At 37.3% G+C, this 17,259-nt stretch overlaps 2 protein-coding genes across 6 annotated transcripts in view; both read right to left on the bottom strand.

Annotated features, from left to right (window-relative positions):
- Positions 1–277: 277 nt before the first annotated feature.
- lsm12a (LSM12 homolog a) lies at positions 278–7,052 on the bottom strand. Its single transcript, XM_055194511.2, has 5 exons — positions 6,853–7,052; positions 4,582–4,715; positions 4,303–4,412; positions 3,978–4,104; positions 278–1,690 (listed from the first exon to the last, which is right to left on the bottom strand). The coding sequence occupies exons 1-5, from the start codon at positions 6,977–6,979 to the stop codon at positions 1,595–1,597; spliced, it is 594 nt and encodes a 197-aa protein (XP_055050486.1). The 5' UTR covers positions 6,980–7,052; the 3' UTR covers positions 278–1,594.
- A 1,127-nt stretch (positions 7,053–8,179) lies between these two features.
- The window catches only part of hdac5 (histone deacetylase 5), a 79,130-nt gene continuing 70,050 nt past the window's right edge, over positions 8,180–17,259 (bottom strand). For all 5 annotated transcript variants that reach the window (XM_055194506.2, XM_055194507.2, XM_055194504.2 and 2 more), the window contains 8 exons: positions 16,710–16,797; positions 16,399–16,518; positions 16,211–16,308; positions 15,823–15,941; positions 15,211–15,344; positions 13,843–13,927; positions 12,418–12,574; positions 8,180–12,125 (listed from right to left, as the gene is read on the bottom strand). In XM_055194506.2, the coding sequence (XP_055050481.2) occupies positions 12,086–12,125; positions 12,418–12,574; positions 13,843–13,927; positions 15,211–15,344; positions 15,823–15,941; positions 16,211–16,308; positions 16,399–16,518; positions 16,710–16,797 (841 nt within the window). In that variant the 3' untranslated portion in view covers positions 8,180–12,085. The remainder of the gene's footprint in view (positions 12,126–12,417; positions 12,575–13,842; positions 13,928–15,210; positions 15,345–15,822; positions 15,942–16,210; positions 16,309–16,398; positions 16,519–16,709; positions 16,798–17,259) is intronic.

Genomic DNA, 17,259 nt, shown 5'->3' with positions numbered 1-17,259 from the left:
TAAACATCTTTAATGCAAGATCAATTTTATTGAGACACAAAGTGGCACAATTTACTGTGGATATCAGAAATTTTGTGATGTTTTTAAGCTTAAAAAAAAACTTTGTACATATGAGATAAGGATAATAAGAAATCACAAAAGTTTGACTTCTGTAAAATCAAGACATTAAATAATTTTGCTGCTTAAGTGCATTGGAAAACAAGATAAACAGAAATGCAAATTGCTGTGCAATTGGTTGTGCATATGACACAAGTGGGAAAAATGACGAAGACAAATAAACTTTTCCACTTTTTATTTCTTCATTACTTTTTAAAATAAAAAATAAAATACTGCAAAAGAAACCTATAGGCGAACAGCAACCTCGTTAACACACAGCAATGTGAACTGGTACGCAACGCGGATGCCCATCACAGCTTGGTGCCACGGCGAGAGTCTCCATTGGGCTACAAGGTTCACTACGCCAAAAGGGGAAGGATTTCGGCTTGAAGGTGCCATCGCCATCCCCACCGTCCAAGTCTCTTAACATGGCAAGATATCTCTTTAACACTTCCTTTATCCAAAAAGGCCATTGCAAATATTCTCATTGAAAAAAGAGATCAGTCATGTCACGAGAGATGAGCGAGATATGAGCCGTCTTACACGACACACATCTACTGTAAAGAATAACAACCGTCGTAGGAATATGAAGGAATGCATTCAGAGAAATGAGTGTCTCTTGTCTGTCACTGCATTTACCCTTCCAACTCGGATCCATTTAGAAAAAAATAATTATAATGCTACAAACATTGCATCTTCAAAAAAATGGTCCCACTATGGAAGAGGTATTTAAAATGGTAAGTACAGGACCAGTATGGAAGAAAATAACATCATGATATACTGCCACCATCTTGGCCCTCTATAATTTTCCCCACCTTCAGGCTGGATGTATAATAAAAGGATGTTTATAGTACCCCTATAACCCCAAAAATGCTGGAGTATAGATGATAAAAATGAGATGTTGGGTGGATGTTAAGTGCAATTTAATATCCCATACTGGTTCTATAGCCCTCATATAAGCAACCATACTTGCATTGCCTTAGCCAACAGCTAAGAAAATAAACCACGCACGTGCCATAAAAACCAAACAAAATCTATCCAGTCCAACGGGCTTAATAACTTAAAAAAAACGCCGCACACATTTTGTGCCATATTTTTCGGTACGAAATGGTAGAATTAGAAGAGAATGCTCGACAAGGAGTTGGCATGAAGAATCAACTGGTCTCACAATGAAGTAGATCAGTTGAAGGGGAGAGGAAAAAAACGATATTATTAAGCAAACTAAACATCCAGCATGGAGATTAGGGGAAGGTGTTTGATCAAAAAGGAAACCGTTTTCTACATCAACTAATAATAATCTAAAACAATGCTTTATTTTGGCCCATTCTTATTAACGGTAGCAGTTTTTCTTATCAGATGTGTAGGACAGTTACTTCTGTTCAAAACGAGGAGTACCAGACATCTCAACCTTCATCTGGTGATTGGTTAAAAAAAAACTTAATTTAAAACAAAAAACCGTCTGTTGTCATCATAATGTTCCCTCTATCCGAGCCTGAACTCATGACGATACAGCAGAGTCCTTTTGTGTTTGTTGAGCTTGCTGTGAATGATGCATTGATTTTTGGCTCTCTACATCTCGAAAATGTTTTTCGACCTGTGGACAGACAGCAGAGTAAACCGGGTGAGCACAAACAGAACACGTACAGATTATCAACATAAACTTAAAGCAGTTAAATAATAAACACTTGCTTGAACTGAGTTAAGCCCGGAGTAACGCCTGTTTTTATGATCGAACGCACAGCCTGGCAAAAAAAAAAATTATTTGACCTTTACATGCACGCAGACATTTGGTGCATGCGCATTGCAACAAATTACAATGCATCTCCTGGGCTACATACTATATTCTCCTGTAGGTGCATGCACAACCTACGCATACAATGCATCTAAGATTATAGGGGTTCCACTAGAATTGCTCCAAAACATTTACTGGAGACCCAGTACTAAGGCGGCACTAAGTATTATACAGGATGTTAGTCATCCGGCACATAATCTCTTCTCCCAACTTTCATCAGGAAGACATCGGCAGAGCATCCCTACGCCCAAATCAGGTTTTAGGGACAATTTCTACCCACAGGTTATAAGGTTACTAAATGATAGTGGGGGAGCATAGCTATAATGTTTATTTTTTTCGGATGCTTTAATGTTATTTTAACTTATTGATTGATTGGTGCTGAGAGAGTGCTAAGGCACATTGTATTTCATTGCTGTGGTACCCATGCATATGACAGTAAACTTGAACTGAACCCGGCACATATAGTACCCTTGCGATGACAAAATGGGGACTCTCGCATACACATAAAAAAATTACTATACTTCGGCCTTTGGTCTTGTGAAGCTGGATTGCACCAAAAATCATGTCCTATTGCTTATTATTCTGGTCAAGAACTGCCCACTATCTGAAAATCATCAAGTGACCAATCACAGTTCTTATATGTTGGTTATTTGATATTATTTGCCATGCAATGTAATTTTCCTTGGTAGTAATGCAAATTCTTTATGTATGTAGTGTAGTATTATGTAATAAATCAACTGTTATTTAATATATTAATTTAATTAAATTAATTAACTGCTTTAAAATGCAACTTATTTATAGTTAAATCATGTACAGGTATTATAGACAGGCACAGAAAACGAATACAAAAATGATTTGGCAGCTGCAATCTAATTTCGCCTAGTAGGATAATAAATTGAACTTGAAAGTAGGGGTGCACGGGGGCACAAACTAACACAGGGTTAATTGTAACACGGACCGTTCACATTGTTGCACAGGGTTGAACAATTTGTTTCTTCCGGTATTTTTTTCATGCTGCCAAAAGACGGTCTTCTGCAAATTTATGGAAAGTGTTTTGGTGGCATGTAAGTAATTTTCATCTTATGATTTTTTCGGTTTCTGAGTTGGGTGTGTAAGATACCAAAACCAATGTTATGTCATCTTAATCAGTGCCTTGTTGACTAAAACATAACATCATTTTGAAATAAGTCTGCAGCTCTAAGCAACTTTTTTGGTACACTTAAATATATTTTGACCCAGCAGGGTTCATTGTAACGCTGTGTAACAACCCCTTAGCACTTACGATATGAAAACCGCTAACATTAGCGTAATTCTTCCCGTTGTTTTAAATCGGCTACACATGAATGATTGCTGGCTGCCAACAAAATAAATGTGCCTGTCTTATCAAAAATTGTGTGTCAAATTTATTTTTGTTCATATCTTTAATATTGATTGAATAAGGTCACCTCAAAGGTTGAAATCATAATGAAATGAATGGCTAAATCAGACTTGGATTTTCATTATCTCAGAATTTGATTTTGAGATTTTAGTATGGTTTTTACGGTATGGGTCACATATAAAAAAAAATTGTCATAATTGTGCTGCTTTTTCTCACATATTTAGACATTTGTATCCATTTATAATTGAACTATGGTTAGATGAGGGATGAATAGTGTACCTAGATGAATAGTGAACCTGTCTATTATAGGCAGATATATAAACAATATCCCCTTCAAGTATATAGATAAAATAGTAATAAAAAATATTTGCCTACAAACCTAATTTTTAGCAAGTGTTACAACCAACCCCCTGCCTGGTACAATTAACCCCACCTATGGGGTAAGTTGTAACATTTGCACTTCTGTTATGTTTGGTGTAATTGTCCAATAATGGTAAGTAATAGAAACAAACTTCAAATGGTCATTTGTAGCAGAGATGTGTGTGTTACTTGTGTAAAAATATAATTAAATCAAACTCAAATATATTTTTTTAATGATTGAGCCAAAAAGCATTAGGTTGTGCCCGACTCTCCCCTGCTGTTAACTATTTAATTATATTTATTCAGGAATGGTGCTCCAGTAATCAGAAGTACAAAGTTGAGATAACTTACTATTTTCCGCACGTGACTTAAAGCACTGCCCTCTTTGCCTTTACAGTTGTCCACTTGGTATGGCGGATTTATGATCACATCATCCATTACTAATATGTTTTTGTCCTGCCATTTGCACTCTTTAATGCTGTGGGTGAAACGAGAAAGGTAACATTCTGTTCCAAATGCTTGACAAGATTTATCCATAATGCAGAAAACTTAATAACAACAGACTGCTAATTTATCTTAGTAAAAATGTCAATGGCCCACTTATAAGGCTCTAAGGCCATTGAAGAAACACTTGCATTCATGAATAATGTTTGGAAATCACGTTTTTCTCACTTACGTTTTATGAATGGTCTGAAACAACTGTTGGCCCTCTACAGAAACTCCAGCACTAACTGCATAAGCTTGCGACAATTTATCTTCTTTTTCCGCCCGTGCTCTATTCGCAAGCTACACAAGTAGTGAAAGGAAAAACAAGTTAATATAACAGAGTCTTCTGACAGATTACTAGCTGGAATTATAAAGCAGTGGAATAAACTGTACAATAAAAAATTAACACACGTTTTGACATCCTTTAAAAATATTGATATTACAAAATGGTTCCTTTTTTGGGTCTTACCTTGCTATAATTGAGAGATGCTAAAGGGGGAGGGGTTTCGGCACAGTCATTAATGGTATCCACCTTTGACACGTAGGACATGTTAACCAGAACCACATCATTGAGGTTGGGTTTACCGCTGGACGGGGCACATTCTGATCACACAAGTTAAGGCATTACGGCATTTGTCTAGCAAGCACATTCAAATTGCATTACATGGTAGAGTGACACAGAAGACAGTATTGAATAATGCAGTAGAAAGCGAGAGAGACACAGACAGACACCCGAGTCTCAGCTGCATAGCCATGCGGAGATATTATCAGGGTTTGTTACTGGATGTATCCCACTGTTTGGGTGTATTTCTCCACTGCAGTGTTGTGGTTGGTCTCACGTGTTAACAGACAGGATAAATGACACGCTTGTCTGTCACTAAAAAGATGAGTTTCATTGGTGCTTCCTAGTGGAGGCAGCGCAATCAGATATGGGCCATATTCAACAGAAGACCACACGTAGCGCACTTAAAATGAATTAATGTGGTCGCATGGACACTTATTGAGATGAGTTTTAACAAGAATGCCCGGTCAACATATCAAGTGTTCAAAACCTAGATAGCAAAGTGGTGGACAAATGGAAAATAACAAGTACATTTTATTGGACTGCTACTTTCTAAAGCTGGGGACACACAAGGCAGGCAACAGGATAGCTATACATCTATGAATGACCAGTGGCATAGGGGAAAAATACTACCAAAAAAAAAAAAAAAACACTTACACATAATAAACAAGACAAAGTTGATGACCAGTAAATTTATGCCAATAAAGAAATAATTAGTTTGAAGCATTTTTTCTTGTTGTACATTTTAGCCTATAGATAGGCCATTTAAGTTATCAACCCTAGATGCCCAGCACATGTTATCGATTTTTTTAAACGCTGCTACTGTACGCAAAACATATCAATAATGTATAATCAGAGATGACAATGGCTGAGTAAACCATATTTATGGTTAAACGAGTGTAAATTAATAAAACAGCTGACTAAGCTAACTTATTTAGACAAGGTCTGACAACAAAACTTTCCCCTAAATATCTGGTATACACTATTAGGGGGGGGAAACATTACATAGTGACTATTTAATTTCGATAACTTAGCAGGTTAGCATGCAAGCACAGGGTTCTGAAAATCAACTTCACTACATTAGGTGTAAAGAGTGCAACGAATGAGAACAATGCGAAATGTAATCGCAACTACGCTGTATACAATAGCATACAATAGCTTTATGCATTTTGAGTCAGGCAGAAATAGTGATGTTAGCTTTCACGCTAGCTAACGCCCCCAGCCACGCATGCGCAGATTGTTCCACGGCAGCGCAGCAATGCAGCGATGCAGCAATGACAGCCTGCCCACTCTCTTCTTTACCATAACAGATTACTGACTGCTGTTCAAGAGAACAGAAGAGATAACATAGTAGTAAAGCTAATTAAACGGCCTAAATATTACAGTCAAAAGCATTTGAACCAGTTTTGACTTTATATTACTTTCAAATTATTAACAACGACGCGAATGAATGAAACCATCACAGTTCACACAGCCGAAATTGGTATCACGAGCTTTCTAGTCGTTTCTGATGCCATGATGATTTGTTTTTAAATTATCGCTAGTGAGTAGTATCTATATATCGTGAGGCCTTTGTAAAGTTGTGTTTACTATGGCTTTACTACAAATAATTCCAAAGAAATATGAATAATTTTCTACTACTGTCTATAACTGTATCTATCACTAGTCACATGTATCAAACCATCACGTTTTCAACAACCGCGGGAAATTGAATGTACACTGCAAACGATGAAACACACGAGGCTTCATTTCAACTCAATATTACGTCTGAATTCAAAATTTTTCACACTTGCATTGGAGAATTTTGATATATTCGCGCCTCTTGATGAAAGTAAAACATTATAACCAATCGGAGGTTACAATGAACGCCACCTGACTCAACATGCGCGGATCAAGGAAGCAAAACCCAAGTGGAAGGACCTCGCCGTGGTGAATATAGGCGTGTTCGACTTTCTGCGCAAACCTATCGGCGCATGACATCCCAATACCGCGAGAACGACTCAAAAACTGTGCTTTCGAATCGCTCTCGCGTTACTCTTCTGTCACACTCCAGTTTGTCTGCGCAGCGCCGCATGAAGCCGAACACGCCTAATGTCTTTCGCGTACCCCCCCAGCCCAGGCCTCTCACAGTTGTTAATCCCGACGATTCAATGACAAGCACAGAAAGCAAAAGGATACTCAAAGTCAGCATCTTGGACGGGTAGTCGAAAGCGACCACCTCTCCCTGCAAACGCTGCCCCAGGCAGGTGAGGCAGGAAACACGGCTCCCGACGTTGAAATACTCCCCTGGTCCAGGAGCCGCCATCTTCTCCGCCAGGAAACGGGAGCATTCGCCTCACGTAAACACGCGCAGCCGCGTCAGCGTGGGTGGGAACGCGAGTGGGCGTTTCGCGGGATGAATGAACTGATGCAATAATAGACGCCGCAAGTTAAACCACGCCTCCGTTTTACTATACTAGACTAGATCAGTGAGTATATATTGACTTTTAAATTATTTATAAGACAAAAAACATTTAAATATGCTAAATATATCGAAAAATACTAATATATTTCAAAGTGTTGTTTTTTAACAAATATACGTCTTTCTATACACTGCAAAAAATCTGTAGAAATTACAGTATTACTGGGTATTACTAGCAACTACCTGCCAGTAACTTACTGTAGATTTTACATTTATGTTATTTACTGGCAACAGTTTGTTTAAAGTTAAATGAATATCAAACATTTTCAGTCTTTATCTTCTACAGTAAGTTACTGGCAACCAGCTGCATAATTACAGCATTTTTACAGTATGCCAAATATTGTGGGTGGGCATCATTAAAATATTGTTGTGAACAATCGGGGGGCCTTGTGTCAAAACGTTTGAGATTCACTGTACATGAATATTTTACCAAAATACACAAATTCCTTCACTTTCTTATGCTTTGGTTATGTTAAATTATATACGACCCAATTGCAATTGTTGTATTTTCCTAAATGACTCAAGAGTTCATTATTTTTTAACTTATATGCATCACTACACTTGCACAATACCACAATGTTACATTGTTGGGTCAGATTAATGTAAAATTTTTATCTGTATATGTAGTACAATAACTCAAAATGTTTTCATATGTTCATACAATTAAATATTGTACTATACTAAACAAAATAATCAAATATGAAATATAATTACATATGTAGGCTATACAAAGTAATATATTAAAATGATGTAAAAATCTAAATAATACTAAGTAAAAAAATCTGATATCATTTCACTACACCAGGGTGTGCTCTGTATTAGAATAAAATAAACCGATGTGTTAAAACATTCACGCAATCATTATACAATCAATTTTGTGCAAATTCCTATACAACACTGCAAAAAAAAAAAGGGACGACTTTGTGTGTGTTGCATAGTAATTCTGGCATTAAAGTTGCCCAGTAAACTCTTTAGCTGTTTATTGTCTAAATAACATTTTTTTTTAAATAAATAATTTTTAAGAAAGTAAAAAAACAAACAAGATTCAAAGGGACAGCAATGTTTAATGATTAATAGTCACAGTAATAGATTGCTCAAATAGCGTGTATTGCACATGTGCACACATATATGCACTCTATATACACGTGTGTAGCAGTTAGTATACACACCTTTGTATTGTCGCAACATGAAAGCATTGAAAGAACACAATAAATCAGGGAATGTGGTTTGATAATTTCAGAACTTCTGCATACTGTATCAATATGACCAGAAGATAGACAAGTAAGAGAAAGAGAGAGCGAGAAAGAGAGAGAGGGAGAGAAAAGATATAAAAAATTTAAAGACCACAAATTGAAACACCCAATCACAAGTGATGTAAGAATGCCAAAGAAATGAAAGGACAGTGGAAGAGACACAACCTCTCTTTCAAAAAGTCAAAAAATATACAAGCACTCTTTGAACCTCGACGATCATAGGTCACTACATATACACAACATATGAATCAATAAATATACATATTTACTGAATAGCAAAATATGTGGCAGAGACAATAAAGCTATCTTCCACGTCCATCTCTTTTACAGAGACTTCCCGGTGTCCATCCCAAGGCCCTGTTTGATAAAGTCAAGAATCATACTGTATTACATCACTTTCCCTCTTTATTTACTGCTCAAAACCGACATACCCCCCCAAAAAAGGTTTAGGTCTAGGACCAGTATGTCTGCCGATTCATCCAGAAAATTATATAAAGGAATTAAAAGAAAGACAGAAAAAGCTTTCACCACCAACTGCACGGTCAATAAACAGTTTGACACCATATAGGGTGAAGATACAAAACTATGCACAAATAGTTTGTGATTTACATCCACACATTAAAAAACCTGATCACAGTAGCTCCTGTTTCAGACAGCACACGCCACGGCCACATAGAAGAGGGAACGTCTCTTAGTGTATTTTACAGTATCTAAGTACAGAGGCTAGCGTTAGCCCATTTTTTCACAATGTGTTGTTGATTCCTGTCCGAAAAGCCAATCTCTTTAGTTTTACCATGCAAAGACAGGCGCACAATACATCCATTTGATGTACGCATATACGTCTGTAGAAGAAATCGGGGCACGTGTGCTCCAAACTAGAGATGTCAAGAGAACAGTTTGGTACAATGATGATAAATAACAACAAACGAGAGACAAAATGAACAGCTGGAGGTGATGTTGTTAGTGTCGAAACACACACAGAGCAAAACGGTTTAAATTTGTAAATACTTCATCTGATGGTGACACAACCAATGGCTAGATGACGGTTTGTTGCGAGAAACATGGCATTTTTCGTCGTAATATATGTATATAAAAAAATGTAAGTTATTGCCCAGAGGCTATGAGGCCATCTATGAGTAAAGACAATATGTAGATATCTATTTTTTATAAATTTACAATGAGATCCGAAAGCAACGCAACCCACCTTCAGCAGTCATTTCTGACTCCAAATAAATAAATCAAACAAGAGCAGAGTCAAGAAATGTGCATCAGATTTGTGACGATTCAACAACAGTTCATCAATGAAAACACACGATGAAAACAACGCAGAGAGCCGAAGTTGACGAGAGAGTTTACACAGAGATAATTCGCTTCGCATCTAATGCCTCAAAATTGGGGTCTGAGAACTGAAGTTGGATTCGGACCTGCAGTACAGTAATAGTGCAAGATACTGCGAAGTTCAGTCTGATTAAAAACATGCTATTTAACTGTTATACGGGAATCTCTCAGACCAGATAGCGATGCTTTTTAATGTTAAATGGAGGGAAGCCTTAAAAGGTGGTGACTTTAAAACGTAAAATTGTTTTCTTGGCTGCCCAAAGGATGCAGCACATAAAAAGGCCCCTGGTATACACAGTGAAAATGTAATAATTGATCAGGATCATAAAACGCAACCACAAGTGCAGAACAGATGAACCAGATTTCGGCTACTAGTTGATAAATTATCTTATTAGTGTGGTGCAAAATAACGTAATGCACATCTTAAGTTATATCAAACTACAATGAATATCTATCCAATGGCTTTGCTGAGCATTTTAGTGTTATAAAGTGGTAGTCACTCTTATTGCCAGAAAAACGAAAATAAATTCCTGTTTGTTGTTAAATTCTGAAAATGCCAAATGCACCACACAAAACTCAACATTATCGGTAATATAGAAAGCATCTGTACCACAACTGTACATTCTTTATCAGAGAATACTATAACTCATAACAAAATGAACACTGATACAGAACTCTTGTTTGTTTTCTTTTACATTTTTGTACAAAAAAAGGAAATGTTTTAATAAAATAAAATAAAAAATCAACCACCAACACTCTCTCGCCAATGGGAATAAAGAAACGAGTTGGTAAGTGAGGAGCAAAAAATAAAAATAAAATGGACAAAGGAAGGTGACGTAAAAATCAAGTTAAAGAAATAATCAAGAAGTTGGTCACGACACTGTCAGTGTTCCAAACAATCACGTCGTGTGCCAATCTACAGCACACGACTGAGAAATAAAACAATCTTTACATTTCTTTCGTTCGTTCGTTTTGTTAAATGTAAAAAAGCAAAAATTAAAAACATGTACATCCCTAAAAGCAAAACAGTAGAAAGGAAAAAAAGAATGAAACGAAAAGCAACTGGGGCGGAAAGAAAGTAAGATCATTTTGTGCTCTCCAAAGTCATGGCTAAAATTCGTTTTCTTGAAAAATTAAGGCAAGTTTAAAAACAAATAAATCGATGAAAGTTAAGTCTGATTCATTTAGTATTGGTGTTTGAAATATTTTCCTTAGTAGAAAAGGCACCAAGTTCTTGAAAAGAAAGTCTTTTGTGAAAACATTACCGCTATTTCTATCCTCGTCCTCCTGTGAAAGTCCGTTCCTTGTATTTTACACCTTCTGTGTTAAAACCGACGGGCTGCCTATTTTTACGTATCGTGTTTATGTTATAGCAAAGCCGTATGTTCCAAAAAAGTTTTCTCTGAGGATAAAATGATGATGAAGTCTAACCATCATCTTTCGATTCCTGTAGGATTTTTTATGTACAACCACAGCTGATAACAAATGTTCGATTAGGGGAATATAAAGTATTTCTATATTTTTTGTATGTTTAAATGTGTATACAGTACACATTAAACTACATACTGTATATATGTTTATAGTTATATATATTTATATTTTCTCATATGTTTGTGTGCTTTTCATAACAGGATACTATACAGATGATCAAGTATACCAAATAATCGACACGGTACAGTGTAAACGAGTGTACTTGTCTTTAAAAGAAGGGGTATTAACACGACGAAGGGGTATTTCCTCTGTTCAAAACCGGGCGGGTTCTTTTGAATGAGTGTGTTTTGTGCTGAAGTATTTTTGCTGCTTGGTGGCTTTTTTGGAACTTTGTACATTTCTTATACTTTGTACAGAAAACAAAGCTTTTTTGCCATCCTCCGAGCTGACAACATCCCCGTGCTGTCGCTTTATTCTCCTTCTCTTCCTTTTTTGCAGTTTCTTCTTTACATCCCCAGTCCGAGATGAGGATAAAATAAAACCAAAGGCCTCTCTTCGAAAGGTTCTCCACTATTCCATGTCCGTATAGCTGCGGACCAAGACCTCCAAGTGGGAGGGGCTTAGGTCACAAGCAGGTGGATACTTCCGAGTGGGAGGGACTTATGCAGCCCAATCATCCCCACGCTAGTGGTCCTGTAATTACCCATCATGCCCTGTTGTCCCCTTTCGGCAACAATTTGCTATGCATTAACCTCAGAAAATCGTCAGTGGGTGGACTGTGAACGTGTCAGTCAAGCACCTGGAAATGAGTGAAGGACCGAGGGAACCAATCGAAGAGCTGGAAGGAGGAACATGAGGCGTGACGTCAGGGTGGCCAGTGCCAAGCAGGCGTGGACGTGAAGGTTGGAGCAGTGATGTACTCTCTCTTCTACAACACAGGCTCCTCCTCCATTGGTTCGTCTGTTGACCTGAGAAAGGAACGACTGGTTAATATTTACAGAAAGGCTAAGAGATTTGTCACCTGTCTGTGAAGGCTGGAAGAAAGAATTTAAAATATTGATAAAATCACCTTTCAAGTTGTCCAAATAAAATCACTGATAACTACACTTTTGATATATTTCCGGTAAGAAATTGACAAATTATTTTCACTGAACATGATCTTTACTTAATATCCTAATGATTTTTGGCATTAAAAAATGAATAATTTTGACCCATACAATGCATTTTTTGTCCTCCAGGGTCAAAATTGAGGTGCAGTACCTGCTGCTTGTTTCTGTAGTGGCGATCTGATCGTTGTCCACAGTAAGAGAAGCCATGGCAGTCAAAGTATCCGCCTCGTCCTTTTCTCTCCTCTGAGCCTCCAGTAGAGACTGACCCACAGTAGGAGCCAACCTCTGCAGAGATGTCCAGTGCTTACCTACACATAAAAAATAGAAAACCGGTCCATTTGGTTAGGGTTCACATTTAAGTAAGGGCCGAAGTATGGTTACATTTTTATGGTTATACAATTTTCGAAACGTGCGTGCATACTGTATGAGCATAGCTGGATTTTTTAAACCCTGCATACATTGTATGCATTGGTCATGCATGCATGTACAGGAGTATGTAGGCAACGAAAGGTATTGCAAATTGTCACAATGCGTTGAACGTCTGTGCACGTGTTAACTGTGGGTTCACACCAGCCGCGTTTGAGGCGTCCAATTTGCGTCTAGTTTGTCGCTTGAACATTTACTCGCTTCATTCGTGTAAAAGCTGCGCGTGAAATTTTAGTCATCAAGACATTTACGCGGAAAATTCGCGACTCCGCCCGCTTCCTGTAATCATGTCACTACTACAGCAAGCTCCTGATTGGTTAACACGGTGCGTTTTTCTGGCAATGTTCACATTTTTTAACTCGCACGTTTCCCACGGGTACGTTCAATTCGGGCGAACTAGACGTGCTAATCGTGTCTACTGCGCCACGCTCATTCGCACTGCAAGACCTTCAGACGCACCGCGAGACCTCCAGACGCGCGTCAACGCGTCTTTACATTGACTTAACATTGAAATCACTCGCGCTTGACGCCTCTACCGCGGCTGGTGTGAACGCAGCATAAAGCCGAAGGTATTCTAGGGAAGTCCGCGTCATTTTCGTCATCAGAAGGGTCTACAACTACAAACAATTATACAAAGGAAATAGACAGCATTTGCACACATAATATCGTTTTTCTTCTTTAATTTTTACTTCTTTCAAGAACAGAAAGCTGTGGAGCATGTTTGTTACCATAATGTTTGATTCCTGATTTGTTGTCTTGTTGTTTGTTCTAAACTGTGTTTGCAATAGTGGATCGGTTACTTTTCTTCACCTATCCTAATGTTTTAATGTACTGTAAATGTCGGTGAATCAGTGCTGCCCTGACGGCCTGGTAGAGTAATAATTTGAATAAGAAATCATTTGTATTGCGTTTAGTGTCGAACGCAGCCATCCACGTGTAGCCGCAGGGAGCATACTTGGAAAAATGTGCGGATGCGTGCGAGCCGGATGCGGAAAAAAGGTAAACCCCCGGCCTTAAGAGTCAAACTATGCTATGCTTCGCAAGGCTGTGCGTTCGACTATACTCAAGGCTTAATACAACAATAGATATTCAAGGCACTACTGTTTACTATGTGAATTAACATAGAAATGCCAAATAAACGTATTCTTACTTTGTATCTCAATGACTTTCTCCAGAGAGGCTGTCGCTTTTGGACACGGTTTCTGTTGAAGCACTGTCAGTGGTAAAGCATCCAACTGCAACAGACACAGAAACACAGTTAACACGACTTCCTGAAATAACTGATTCTGATTGGTTAATCACACCATTTCATTGTCCAGTGACATTTAACAGTGCTATTCATAACTTTTTTTTATATTTGTGACCCATTCCAGTCTATGAAGACCCAGTTTAAAGGGGACATACCATAAAAATGTGATTTTTTCCATGTTTAAGTGCTATAATTGGGTCCCTAGTGCTTTTATCAACCTAGAAAATGTGAATAAGATCAACCCAGTAACTCAGTTTTGGTAAACCATTCTCCACAAGCACGTGAAAAAATAGGTAATTAAAATTTGGCTCCCTTGGTGATGTCAGAAGGGGATAATACAGCCCCTTAATCTGCAATATCCAGCCACGCCACTGCCCTTTAGTACAGAGATCAACTCATTTGCATGTTAAAGGACACACCCAAAACGGCACATTTTTGCTCACACCTACAAAGTGACAATTTTAACAAATTATCTATATGATATTTTGAGCTAAAACTTCACATATGTACTCTGGGGACACCAAAGATTTGTTTGTCATCTTAAAAAAGTCTTGTGAAATGTCCCCTTTAAGTCATTTTTTGTGATTTACTGTTTTCTTCATAAAATCTTACATAATGTAAAGAATATTCTGTGAAAATATATCCTTTATATTAGGGATGCATAACGATTAATCGCGATTAATCTATAGCAGAATAAAAGTTTTTGTTTACATCATATATGTGTGTGAACTGTGTATAATAACTTTGTATAAATAAATGCACACACATGCATGTATATATTTAATAAATGTGTACATTTATTATAATTTCTATTAGATATAAATACTTAATATATAAATATATATTTTTTTCTTAACATTATACATGCATGTGTGCATATTTATATATACATAACTATTATTCACAATTCACACACATATGATGTAAACAAAAACGTTTATTCTGCTATAGATTAATCGCGGTTAAAGATTGAATTCTATGTAAAATCAATGAGTTAAATCAAACTTTAATGCTTTTTAATGCTTCAAAATTAGATTATAAAACTTTAGCCTGGATTTTACAGACAGGGTCACATATACTACAAAATATTTTGCATGCAAACTCCATAATATTAAGCGCATACTGAATCTGCCAAGTAAAAATGTATGTTTATTTTAGCAAACACAATAACTGGTGCATTTATTAAAATAATTCAAGCAGTAAAATACGCATAAAGTTGTATCTATCCAATATGTGCTGCATGCATGGGTGTGAACATTTGACAGGCACCTCATCTCCCAGCAATGCAGCAACACAGGATTCGGATGCGTCACAGATGGCTGTAAGGTCATGACCTCCCTCCAGTGCCAGAACCACACGGCCGCCGGCCAGCTTCATCAACTGCTTAGTGAGATGGCCGAAACCTACACAAAGAGCCAAGAGCATGCCGAGTAATTCATGAACTGTAAACACTATATAGGTACCGGGCAAACCATAATGGTACCAGGCAACAGTGATGGGAATAACGGCGTTATAAATACATAACTTTACTAACGGCGTTGCTTTTTTCAGTAACAAGTAATCAAACGAAATACTGGTTCCCCCGTTACAATGCCATTGCTGAGCGTTACTATAATTACGCAGTTAATATTTGTGAGAAGTAACTAGGAACTATATCTAAAAAAAAAATTTAAGTAAAATGCCCAACACTGCCAGGCAATGACATAAACTAAATAACAAAATGGTCTACTAGAATGCAGAATGTACGTAGCAGTCTAAATGGGTTAATATAATAAATTGACTAAAGTATGACTACATTTTGAGAACATTGTATAATGCAAACCATCAAAGAAATCAGGTAACACAAATACTAGAGTACAGTAAAACAACACATCAAATTACATTTGGCGGTGACGTTGTATCCACCCAAAGGAGACTGGTGGCCCTCCACAGCATCAAATCCTGCAGACACCAGCACCACATCTGGGGAGAACTCATTAGCTATTGGCATCACAACAGTCCTATAGAAACACAGGACAGGAAACCTATCATCAAAATGTTTTCTTCACAGACAAAGCGAAATGTGCTTTTGTTTTGGCAGGTCATTGTGGTTTAGGTTAAATCATTTTCAAAGATACAAAGGTGAAGATCTTTTATTAAAAGTAATAAGCTCTGATATTAAAATAAACATATTTTGATTTTGATTAGCATTTTGCATGTATAAACTAAGGAAAAAATTAATCACAGTTTAAATAAAAAAATCAAGACAAAAGACAGAAAATGTCCTTACCTGAATGCTGTTAGATACTCCACATCACCCATAGGTGGCTCCACTCCACCTGTCCAGGCGATGTTGACATTAAAGCCAACTCCTGGGCCCACACCCACCTACAGAAAATCCAAAGAAACAGTTAAAAAATATGAACTTTAGGCTAATCTTTCCAAAAAATGTAAATATAGTCCAGCTAAAATGGTTACCTCTTCAGGAGCGCCGCTTCCTGGGAAAAAGTTGCCATCGTCATAACGATGCAGGGAAATGTACAGGACATTTGGGTCATTATAAAATGCCTGCTGGGTCCCGTTTCCATGATGAATATCCTATGTGATAAAATTAGTGACAATTTTAAAATGTAGAAAAGCATGATCAAATATTCAAAATGAAATCTACAAACGATTTTTCTTTCCACAATCATCGAAAATGACAATAAACTGAATCAGAACAATAATATGGTTATTAAATCTTAGGTGTCACATGACAGACGTCTGTGTGTATCTTGTGCAGAACTCACCCAGTCTACGATCAAGATCTTGCCCACTCCGAGTTTCTGCTGAAGGAGTTTGGCAGTGATGGCCACGGAGTTGAAGAAACAGAAACCCCTGCAGATAGACACAGAGACATTGAGGATCTCATGATGAACATCAGAACTTTTCGGTAAAGTTTCAGTCAAAGTCCTTCACTGTCATATACTTATGCACTTTAATCCAAATTAAACGCAATCTACGCAACCTTTACAGATTTTTTTAAATCAAAATAATTTTATAGAAACAAACTCAATATACGTAAACTAACATTTGTGACCCTGGACCACAAAACCAGTCATCAACAGCTGCCATTATTCCTTCGCCCGAGTGCCTCTAACGTAAATTATTCGATTTTGATGGCTTACGTTTCTTCACTGCCACAGGTTTATTAATGCCATTTAAATTACTATTTTGTTTTTGTTTGTTGATCACGAAGTACAAGATGAGGAAAACTAGAATTCCATGTGTATTTGAAGCGCCGCCATTATTGTTTACAATGCGTGGAATGGTGCGCTGTGATTGGTGAAGCAGATTTAT

Source organism: Misgurnus anguillicaudatus, chromosome 19 (assembly GCF_027580225.2).
Source record: "Misgurnus anguillicaudatus chromosome 19, ASM2758022v2, whole genome shotgun sequence".
Lineage (NCBI taxonomy): Eukaryota > Metazoa > Chordata > Actinopteri > Cypriniformes > Cobitidae > Misgurnus > Misgurnus anguillicaudatus.
The sequence above is the reverse complement of the archived record's forward strand: the minus strand, read 5'-3'. Positions and strand labels throughout refer to the sequence as shown.